Source organism: Mustela erminea, chromosome 5 (genome assembly GCF_009829155.1).
Source record: "Mustela erminea isolate mMusErm1 chromosome 5, mMusErm1.Pri, whole genome shotgun sequence".
NCBI classification, from domain to species: Eukaryota; Metazoa; Chordata; class Mammalia; order Carnivora; family Mustelidae; genus Mustela; species Mustela erminea.
This window is the reverse complement of record NC_045618.1, coordinates 31,580,422-31,591,595: the sequence shown is the minus strand read 5'-3', so window position 1 is coordinate 31,591,595 and position 11,174 is coordinate 31,580,422. Positions and strand designations below refer to the sequence as shown.

At 57.8% G+C, this 11,174-nt stretch overlaps 1 protein-coding gene across 2 annotated transcripts in view; it reads right to left on the bottom strand.

Annotated features, from left to right (window-relative positions):
- Window positions 1-1,018: 1,018 nt before the first annotated feature.
- The window catches only part of STRA6 (signaling receptor and transporter of retinol STRA6), a 30,076-nt gene continuing 19,920 nt past the window's right edge, over window positions 1,019-11,174 (bottom strand). For both annotated transcript variants that reach the window (XM_032342467.1, XM_032342466.1), the window contains 10 exons: window positions 10,974-11,050; window positions 10,638-10,699; window positions 9,684-9,846; window positions 6,510-6,585; window positions 5,312-5,445; window positions 4,052-4,169; window positions 3,867-3,968; window positions 2,963-3,126; window positions 2,544-2,693; window positions 1,019-1,956 (listed from right to left, as the gene is read on the bottom strand). In XM_032342467.1, coding sequence (XP_032198358.1) covers window positions 1,808-1,956; window positions 2,544-2,693; window positions 2,963-3,126; window positions 3,867-3,968; window positions 4,052-4,169; window positions 5,312-5,445; window positions 6,510-6,585; window positions 9,684-9,846; window positions 10,638-10,699; window positions 10,974-11,050 — 1,195 coding nt within the window. In that variant the 3' untranslated portion in view covers window positions 1,019-1,807. The remainder of the gene's footprint in view (window positions 1,957-2,543; window positions 2,694-2,962; window positions 3,127-3,866; window positions 3,969-4,051; window positions 4,170-5,311; window positions 5,446-6,509; window positions 6,586-9,683; window positions 9,847-10,637; window positions 10,700-10,973; window positions 11,051-11,174) is intronic.

The window sequence follows — 11,174 nt, the reverse complement described above, 5'->3', positions numbered from 1 at the left end:
ACCCCTCTGCATGATTCTTCCGTGCCTCTCTTGGACCTGTTAACTAATTTTCCTTCAATCATCTGTGATGTGTTACCCTCCACACCTTTATGTATGTCATTCCTTTGGTCTGGACACCCTTCCCCTCTTTTTCACTTGGCTAAGTCAGCTCAAGCGCCACCTCCTCCAGAAAGCCTTCCTGGATGCTATATCCTCTACCTCCCAATGTGGATGAGGTCCCCTCCTCTGACTCACATAGCCCTGTGTGTCCAGGGTCACAGCCTTATCATACTTTACTGTGTCTGCTTCCTTGTTAAGGGCAGAGACCTGGTCTACCTTCTCATCCCTGTGACCCTGCCAGTCACCAACATGGGGCCAGGAAGATATTTTTCAATGGACTGCAGTAGAATCAGAGCCTGCCCTCTTTGCCATCGTTGTGGGCAGCCTCAAAGGTGGGTGTGAGCTCCCCGGCCCCACCCCTCACTTTATGTGTGTCTGAGGCTGGAGTGGTGATGCAGGAGGAGGAGCAAGGAGAAAGGCTGGTCTCCACTAATTGTGTAGACATCAAGGCCCCATGGACCCAGATCTGTGAGGTGGCCACGTTTTACCCACCTGCTCCCAGGCCCACAGCGGAGCCCACACCTTCAGTCATGCGTCCCCCACCTCCGCGAGTCCCCAGCAAGAGAAGGGACCCCACACACACACAGCTGTCTTTCCCCACGACATGACTGGTCTATTCCCTTTAGGATAACTCTGCCCTATGCCTCCCTACTGCCTCCACACCTTTATTCAGAATGCTCCCCATTTTCCTAAAAGTTCTCCTCCTCAAGTCCTGCCCATTCTTGTCAACCCAGAAGAAGTTCTACCTCCAAAACCAAAGTCCACATAGCTCAGGGGTGAAGTCATAGGGTCCCCAGTCCCTCTATGCCCCAAAGGGATTCGGCTACTGGTCCCCTTCTGCCCCGCACTGTGTAGCCAGCCCCCCATGGGACCAGAATACCCCCCCCAAGCCCCATGAATGCAGTGATTTACCAGTAGTTGGGGCAGTTTTCCCCCACGTACCCCACCCCCCGAGGAGGACTGCTTCTCAGGGACAAGTTTATTACAGAGAGCACACTAACCTCTTTCATAATATCTAAAGGCACAGGAATAGCAAAAATACCAGGCTCTCAAGTGTGGCCAGCTCTGTGTGGGGTCTGGCTGGAGCTATGACGTTGCTGCCCGGCAGGAGCCCATGGCTTCCTCCTTGGCTGCCTGGCAGGAGGCACAAGCCCCTCCACCCCCAGAGGAGAGGGGGAAACTGGTGGAGAGAGGAGGCTCTGTGTCCAGTTCCATGGTGGTGACTCCAAGGCTTAGGTGGGGCTGAGCCGGATCATGAGGCTGGACTGGCCTGACTCACCCATCCCAGTGAGGAGACGGTTCCATGAGCAAAGGTCGGTGGCAGAGCCAGCACGGAGAGGGGACAGGAGGTGGCCGCTCCAGTTCTAATGACACCCTAGACCAAGGGCCTAAACCTCAGATTACTTCCCCCAGAGCCCTCACCAGCTTCCCAAGACCAAGGGGCCCTACTAGAGTCCTCCTGAGGGTTAGGTCAGAGCTCAGGCTGGGAACAGAACTGCACTCAACCACAGCGCCCCCGGCGTCTGGGGCTGGTGGCCGATGATGAGCCCGGGGACTCGTCGTGGGGAGCCACAGTGACAGAGAGAGGCCAGGGAGGCTGGCAGGATGCTGGGGAAGCTGGGAGGGAGTGGGCTGGGAGGAGGGGGAGCACTTGAGCCCTGACAAGGACACAGCGGCTTCCCCACTCTCCGGGCTGGACTCCATTGACCTAGGCCCCTGACAGGGCCCTCTTCCGGAAGGCCTGCAGGGCAGGATTGTGCAGAAGTGTGTAGGCCAGCCCCCAGCGGGCTCTGCCTTGGCGGGCCCTGGGCCCTGCTCCCCTGGCCATGGCGTCCTTGGTCTGCAGCAGCTGCATCCCTGAAAGAGAGAGACTTTCTGTAAGTCACTCAGCAAACACGAGGCCACGCCCCGTGAGCAGTCTGAGGGAGGCTGGGGAGGCTGGGGAGCCTGGGGCCCCAGGGGCCTGCTCACTGAGCAGGAGGTGGAGAGACATGTGGGCTGTAGAGGGGTGTTTGTGAAGGCGCAAGATGTCATCCTGCAGGTAGGGACAGAAGGAGGGGACAGCTCTGGGGAGAGGGCCAGAGGAAGGGCTGGGACAGCCAGCTCAGTGCCCCCCTCCCTGCTGCACACTTTCCTGGCAGTGAGGAAGGGGTAAGACCTCTCATTCTGTGTGTGAGAAGGCGGGGTGTGTGCTCACTTGTGGAATGGGGAAAGGGAGACAGAGTATGTACGTGTGTATCGTGGACAAAAATTACCCTGAGAAGGACCAGGAAACTTCTCAGTTCCTTTCTCCCACAGGTGGAGGGAGAGGGGAAGTAAGCATTTTCCTGGCCCTCACACCACAGTAGGTCGGACAGGCGTCCTGTGTGCTGGGAAGAGGTGCACCTCGTCCCTCAGAGAAGAGGGTGGTCTACGTTCCTGCCCTCCCCCGTGGGAAGGTGCACCTTCTTCTTCCTGCCCCTGTCTGAGGCCATCCTGGGGGGCCCGGGGAAGCTGAGGCCGCTGGGTCTGCAGAAGCAGGGCACAGAAAGCCGTGGTAGCCGGGTGCGACTGGCTGGCCTCGATCTTCAGGAAGCCACAGTATGTGTGATAGCCTGGGTGGGGAAGAGGGGTGGAGGACAGCAGAGCTGGGGGGAGGAGGGCCTGCCCCACCAGCCGCTAACACGTGCACAGGGGTGCCTCCTGGCACCAGAGCAGGCGGCACATGCAAGACACATGGGCCTGCTGCCCATGCCCGCCCTGTGTGGTCACAGACAGGCTCCGGGGCACAGTCCCACTTGGCCAAGGTCAGGGCCAGACCCTCCCTCACTCTTTGTACAGCCCAAGCCGTTGTGACTCCCCGGCCCCTGCCCAGCAACCTTACCGGGGTCGAGAGTGGCTGCCCGAGGTGGCAGCAGGCTGAGATCCATCTGACCAAGGTGGACAGCATTGTAGACAGCAGAGAGAAGCACACGCCAGGCAGCCACCATGGCGCCCACCAGCACGTTGACGAGAAAGAGAAAGAAGGTGGCTGCGTAGAGCACTCGCCTGGGGGTGAGGAGAGGAAAGGCTGAGGCTGGCCCCCTCCCCCTGCCACATGCAGACGCACTTCCTCAAGTTAGGGTCAGACCTGGATGAGCAGAGCTGCTGTGTGCTTATCGACTACCTACCATTTGTCGAGGGCACCTTCTAAGCACCCTGCCCTGTGCTGGGCCTGCTCTCTCAAGCCAGCTTCCCCGAACCACCCTGGAACATGGGTGTGGTGCTCCCTCTATAGTAGGGAAACCAGGGCCCAGAGAGGTCAGGTGGCTTAGCTAAGGCCATCCAGCTAGTCAACGGCAGAGCTGGGGCTTATGGTCTGGATCTTTCTGTCTCCCACCTCCCTCCTCTAGGTCCCTTGTCCACTGACTCTGAGTCCCTCCTGGCACTGGGGTCCTCCCACTACCCTTCCACCTAATATGGAAATAATGTTTCTATTGACCTCCTTCCTGCAAAGGGGGAGGCACATGGTTTTGGGGGGCACAGATGATCCAGAGGAGAGCAGGGCTGACCCCCAAAGCAGGAAAGGCTCGTAGAGTATTTCTGGCACTGTGACAGGTGAAGAGAGAGATTCTGGAGTAAGCTGGGCCACTGTTCCCTTTCCGTTTGGGTAAGGCAAACTCTCCCACTCCCCACTAGGCTTCCCAAGAGAGAAAAGGGACAGATGACAGTGGAGGGAGAAGGACACAAGAAAGACACCAAAGGAAGAGGCTGAAGTCCTAAGGGGACCACAAACCCAGGATCCTCACCGGTTAGTAAGCTCTGGGTATCCATGGTGAGTCTCCAGGAAGACCCAGTGGGCTGCCATTTTCTGTAGGACCACAGCCAGGGCCAAGGTCAGCCAGAAGGGCCTGCAGGTGGGGCGGGGAGGTTGTCACTCTTAGTAGCTCTCTGGGAAGTGGTCCCAGAGCCCTCAGCTCCTTGCCTCTCTCACCACGAGGACTCCAGGGATCGGAGGAGCAAGAGGTTCCTGCCGTGGAGCACAGGCATGAACACCAGGAAGGCAAGGGTCGTGGTCCCCAGGAAGAAGATGATCTGCTGCACCAAGAGTCCTGCAGGTTGGGAAGGAAAAGAGGGATGGACATCAGGCTCCACGGGACCCAGCCGCCCCTGGCACTCAGGAACCCAAGGGCTTAGGAATGATGCAAACCTGGTAGAGGTCCCTGCTCTGCCACTGCCTAGCTGTGCCAGCTGGAGCAAGTTACTCTACCTCCCTGAACTCCCATTCTTCTTCTACCTCAGAAGGCTTTTTGGGACAATCCAATACAGGATTTCTGGGATGATCCCCAATTCTGGGACCAGTTTCTGTCTGCAGCAATTCTTTGAAAACAAAGTGATCTGTACATGTGATTTCCCCCCAGTTGCCCCTGAATCCTTGGAGACAAGATTGCATTTTAAATTAATGTTTGCCTTCCTACTGGCCAGAGCCTGGCACACAGTTATCACTAGAAAGCCATCTATTGAAACAACTGGCTAGTTGTTTACATGGTGTAATGCGTACAAAAGAGCTTGGGAGGTATAAAATCTACCAAGGTGAAGAATTACAACTTTTGGGGCTGGTCATTCCTCTTCTCCGTTATCATTCTTCTCCTCCTCGCCCAGGGAGTGAGGACTGAAGGAACCATGAGGAAGGGGAACCTCACCCCAGCTCCCTCACATCTCAGAAGGCTTTATTCACTGTACCACCCCTGGGAAGGCTCAGAAACTTGGAGGTAGGAGGGGTTGTGGAAATTAATCTAACCTAACTCCCTCAGGGCAGGACCCCCTTTGCAGCCCCAACAATGACCACAGATGTACCCCTGGTGAAAGAGATCTCACTGATTTAAAGGCAGTCCATTGGCTTTAAATATAAGGCTCTCTTATATAAGCAGGAATATGCCTCCTTAAACTTTCCACCTTGCAACCCTGGGTCCACCCTCTGTGTAAATGGCTGGTGGCCCTTAGGGGCTATCCTCATTGGAGGGGTATCCTTTCCCCAGGGGCTTCTGCACTACCCCTCCTCCCTGAACCTGAGCAAGCTTCCTGAAGGCAGAGAAGGCAAGGTGGGTCCCTCTTCTTACTCCCACCCCAGAGTTTGCCCCAGCACAGGCGGACACCCAGGGGCAGCCACGACCTGCTGAGTGCTCTCTCCTCCCCGACTGGGGCCAGTTTCTGGGGCCAGCTGAAGCCAGGTGGGGTGACAAGGGGGGCTCACCAAGGCAGGTAAAGGCAGTCTGGTAGGCGCTGAAGCTCATCCAACAGAATATGGCCTGGCGGGAGAGGTGGGGACCCTGGGGTAGGGGGCCCAGGTCCAGGGCAGCCCCTCGGTGCAGAGCTTGCAGGTTGGCCCTGGTTGGGCATTTGGGGGTGGGGTGGGGAGGAAGGCAGAGATCTCAGGGACCACACATACTCCGCAGGTTCCTCCTCTGCTGGAACCCCCTGTCTGCTCACAACATGTAGCCATGGACAGGAAAGCCAAGGGCTGTGGGGGCCCTGCAGAGGTTACTAACCCAGACTGGGAAGTCAGGTAGGGCTTCCTGGAGGAGGTGGGATCTGTGTAGCATCTTAAGGGATGAATAAGAGGAAGTTTCAGAGCAAAGCAAGGGGCAAGGCCGAGATCAAGGGAGACAAGTTCAGGCAGAAGGCTCTGACCTGAGCCAAGTTAGAAAAGCAAGGAAATAACCGTAGGAATGGAAAGGACTCACAGAGCAGGAAGCAAGGTTCCAGGCAGGCAGAGGCCTGGGGGCCTGAGTGCCAGCCAAAGAAGGACCAACCCTGTGGGAAGAGATCCCTGCGCAAAAACCCTGAGGCCCGCCCTGACATCGCTCCTCTTCCCACGCACCCTGCGCACAACTAGAACCTTCTCTCCCTCTTCACTTCCAACTCAGCTCTGTCTCGCTCCCCACAAAAGGGCAAACGAGGCTGTTTGGCCTTCAGTGGCCCCTTCAACGCCCCAGCCCCGGCCGGGTCACCTCCACAGCCACCCTGGCTTGTGGCAGCCTCGCCCCTCGCTGCTGCTCCTTACACGGTCCCTCCCTCCCACCCATAGCACCCTCCCCCACCCTCAGCTCTTCTTGCCTCTTCTTCCGACCCCAGGTGGAGGGCTGGCTTTCCAGGCTGCCTTCCCCATTAAATCAGTCCACCCAGGTAGTCCCTTCTCAGAGGTCCAAGTCCACACCCCCGCCCTGGTCAGCCAAGCCCTGAATCACTCCCACCAGACAGGAAGGCCCCACCTTCTCCACCCACCACAGGGCCACTGTGGGCGAGGGGCCGGAGGGGGGCATAGGGACAATCTGGGCCCGCAGTGACTCTCCCTCAGTCCAGCCCCAGGCCCGGCCTCCACAGGCCTCCTGGCTCCGGGCCCCCGCACCTCTCCCCCACACCTGCACCGGGCATCAGACCCTGCCACTGACCTGTGCGTCACCAGCGAGCGGATCAGCATGAGGGAGGTGAGTGAGAAGGACAGGACCAAGGCCAAGATGTAGCAAACTGGAGGGGGGAGAGGGAGCAAAGTGGGAGGTGGGAGCCCCTGAACTAGCCCCCAGGACGGGTGCCCAGCTGGGAGTTACCCCTGCCACCTCCTCCTGCCTGCCTCGTTCTCAGCTGCCCTATAACTCAACCATCTCAACCCTCCCCTCCTGCCCAGTGACATGGTGGCCGGGACAGGGAGAGGACAACTGAGATCTGCAGACCTGGTCTCCTCCCTTGTCTGCTGCTCCCATGGCTGTGTGATCCCCAGAGAGAGACGCAATCCAACCTGGCAACCGCCTCTGTCTCCTCGCCTTCCTGGCCATAAGGCCTTTCAGGAGCCCCCTTGGTTTTCCAGTCTCAACTTGCTCACGCGGGCTGCCCATCCCCCAGCATGACATGGGCCATAAAACCCCATGGGTTGTGAGTGCACATCAGTGTGCCCTGTGTCCATCAGAAGGAGGGAGGTGACCACTGCTGCCCATCTCCTCTGGCTGGGCCCCTCCTGCCCAACTCCCTCCTGCCCCCATCCTCCCAGCCATGCCCACACTTAAGAATTTGCTCACAATGCACAGGGAGTGGTGAGCAGCCAAGGCAGAAAGGCCCAGCAGGGATTTGAGGCTGCAGCTCGCCTGCCCTCCATGCCTGCCCTCCATCCACATCCCCCCTCAGTCCATTCACTTACAACAACCTCATTAAAGAAGAGGCACTAGGCCCACCAGGAAGCCGAGGCTCAGCGAGAGAGCCTAACCCGCCAGTCACATTGCTGGCACGTGAAGGGCTGAGACCTGTGACTATTTCCAAACCGACCCAGACTCAGCCTCGGGTGCCTGCCTCCTGATCTCATCGGTCATGCCAGGGGGATGCTGCCAGGGCCGGCGTCCCATGCAGAGATTCAGGAGTGGGTGCAAATCCCCATGGAGTCCCACGTAGCCTCGGTGCCGGAGAGACCCCAGGAGCATCCTAGGCCAATTCAATCAGATTTTCTGTGTGTAGAACCCAGTCCCTGGCTTTTGTAGTTTTGTGTGCAGCCTTAGGGTTAAAGGCCATTGTTGGGGTGTGGGAGGGGCGGCTTTCCAAAGGCGGAGCCTTCATGATTCATTTCAATCAGCAAATGACTGAAATCAACCAACCCACCCGCAGGTCTGGAGCGCCTGCTACAGCGGTTCTCAGAGCTAGGCTCGCATGAGGATCCCCAGGCTGGCTTGTTCCATCATAGGGACAGGGCCCCACCCTCGGCATTTCTGGAGTCCAGCGCAGCTCGAGGCTCTGGATTTTAAAGAGGTTACCAGGGCTTTCTCAGGTGCAGCCAGGGTGGAGAACAATGCTACAGAAGAGAGCACTGGACGTGTGCAGCTCTGCTCAGCCCCGCCTGCCCTTTGGGAGCCCCCCCTCAGCGCGGGGAGGAGGGTGTTCTGGTCATTTCCTGCCAGGCGAGGTGCCCGCCTGCTGAGCCTGCACAGGTGAGAGAACGGGTTAACACAGCGTGGAGGGAGAGCAAGCCCCCTCAGGCCAGCCAGGCTTTTGATCTTCATCCGTCTACCTCCTGCTCCTCTCCCTAATTGATCCCAGAATTGGGTCTCTCCAAACATTTTATGGGTCTCTGGTACCCATAAAATCTTCCTGCTCTTTGCTTCCTCTGGAACCCTGCCTGGTAGACAGATTTGCCTTCCCACAGGGGATGGAGGGCCTCAGGGACAAGGCTGCCTTTGCAACTTCGACACCTGTTTTGCGGTAGAGACACTGAAGTCCAGAGAAGTGAGTGACTTGCCCAAGGTCACACAGCTTATAAGTGATGGAGCAGGAGTTTTCATCTAGTTCTAACCTAGTCTCCCCTCTATGAGTGATGCCAGGCTTGTGGTCCAGGTGCCCAGCGGGCAACCTGAAACAGGCTCTCGGAGTTCAGAAGACATTACTCCTTAAGCCAAGGACTCACCAAGGGCCCCTGGGCCCAGATGTAATCTCAGTTCCAACCGTGGTTTGCTGAGCAGCTTTGGGTATAGCTCTAACCCTCCTGGGCCTCAGTTTTCCTCATCTGTGGACTAGGAGAGTAAACACTGCTCTGTTTGCCACCCCCCACCCCCCGGCCCAAACCGAGAAGATCCGAAGCAGAGGCCTTGAGGCTGGGAAACCAGCCTGCGGTGTTAAATGTCGGGGTAAGGGATAGAAGCAAAGCCCAGCATCCCAGACAGGTCGTTTCCTGCCTCTAAGCCTCCATTTCCTGTTCTGGAAGATGAGGTCTGATGATGAGATGAGGCAGACCTAACAGGGCCGGCTGCTGTGAACAGCCAGCCCACCCTGGATTCGGGCTAAGGTGAGCCATGTGGGCTCCTGCCTGTGGTCCGTCTTGTGGCCAACTTCAAGAAATCTCCCGGGGGCTCCCAAGTCAGCAGAGGCCGCTGGCCCCAGGAATCCTGGCTTTGTCTGAAGGTGGTAGAGAGAGACTCAGCAAGGTGGTCAGGAGGCCGCGTTCCTCCCTTTGCTCCACTCTGCCCTGCTCAATGACCCCAAGCCAATCCTTTCCCCATGGGTCAGGTGTGGACACTTCTCAGCCTCTTCCACAGGGGCCATTGGGAAGGCCTGGGAGGTGGTGTAGGCTTAGCCAGACTAAGAGACATCAGACCCCGGAAGGGAAGGCTGGTATGGTCCCCTGGCCAGGGGACAGAGGGCTCATTGTCAAGGGAGGGAAGGAGAATGGACAGGGATTGGAGGAAGAGGAAGCATCACCACACTCAACCCCACCCACCGGCCATGGCAATTAGCTCAGAATCTGGCCCAGTGTCCCACATCACTGCCTCCTTCCTCCTTCTCTCCCCTCAGCGAGATTCAAGGGGCCGTCCCCTCAGCTCTCGAAGCTTTGCCCGTCTCCCAGCTGGGAGAGCAGAGCAAAGACACTGGAGCTGGGGGGGTAGGGGGGAGACACCTCATGGGCTGCGGGGCTGCTCAGAGGAATCCTTCAGGTCTCAGAGACCCGGAACCGGAAGCCACAACCACCCCCCTTTGGAAGGGAGGCAGCTGAGACCCAGAGAGAAAGGAAGGGATCTACCCATATCCAGGACGCATGTCCCTGGAAGGCTGGTTCCCAATGGGCACCATCCAAGACTCCTGGGAGACCTCACCTTCCAGAGCCCACAGGTGATGCTTCACGAGCCCCACCACCTCCTGCCTGTCCTCTGAGAGCACGAGCCCGAAGCCGGCCAGTAGGTAGGAGACGTCCGTGTCGATCCCCGCCCTCACCTTCTGGATGGTGGGTACCACGCCCACCAGCAGCAGCAAGACCACCTGGAAGAGCCCCACAAGGAAGGTGCCAGGGCCTGGCTGTGCTCACGCAGGGCCCACATCCCAGATGAAGTGTTTCCTCAGCTCACAGGCAGACTTCAGGGCAGAAACTCCAGCCCCACATGGGCCGTACCCCCATGCCCTGCACCCATCAGTGTTCTTGGCCCCGAAGCTGTGTCTCACCAGCACGTTGCCTAACAGTCCTAACAGACCACAGCTGCGCTTCCAAATGGTACAAGTCTCAATCTACACCTCTACCTACCTATCAGTCCTGTCTTTATTGAAGCTGCAGAATATAAAATTTCCAATTTCCCACATTGGCAAAAGCCAAGTATCCTATAGATGATCTCTATAGCTAGACAGCTAGCTGGGCTGAAGCTAGACAGACCTGGGCTCATATCTTGGCTACCTTGAGACCTTAGCTGGAGGAACTTGGCTGAGTCAAAGTCACCACTCTGAGCCTCAGTTTCCCCTATGTGCAAAGTGGAGAAAAATCACACCCGCCTCCCAGGATTTGGGCTTTCCGGTTTTCTGGGGGCGGCAACGGAGGGGAGGATTTCTCAAACGCATATTATTTACAAACTACCCAAATCTGCCCAAATCTTCTCCAACTGCTCAGAGAGGAAAGCAATTCTATTTCTTCTATTTCACAGCTGAGCTAATGGGTTCAGAGATGTTGAGTAACTTGCCCAGGGTCACACAGGAGGTAAATAACGGAGCAAGGGTTTAGACCCAGGCTTGGCAGTTGGGGGCAGGGATCCAGAGACAAATGGCATGACAGGGCCAGGACCTACCTGGTAGATGGCTGTCCCTGTCAAGGTGGCTGAAAGCACCAGCTTCAGAGGGAGTCGGAATCCTGCAGTCCCCAGAAGGAGGGATGTGGTAAGCCCCAGCCTCCCCTGCCCCCAGGCCTGGGGGCCTCTTCCCTCCCAAAGGGCCCAGGTAACGGGTTAGGTCTTGCAGGACCCCAGACCACCAAAGCCAGTCCAGGGGCTTCCCTTTGTCCCCAGTTGGGGCTGTTCCTCCCGATCAGGTTCTGGGGACGGGAGCTGGACTTCTGCAGCAGCTGTTCCATGCAAGGCATGGGCAAGGTCACCTGCCATTCTTAACCTCAGCTCCCCACTCCGTACCTCGCTGTGGAGTATAGATGTAGTTTCTGTAACAGATCCAGGCCCAGGATCGGAAGCCCTGCTTAGAGGTGTGGGAGCTGCAGAAAGACAGAGGCAGCCAGGCGCCCTCAGGAGAAACCCCAGCCCTGAGCCCGAGCCCCAGAGTTTGGTTTCTTCCTCACTGTGCCCCACCTGCTCCCCAAACTAGCCTGCCAGCCAGCC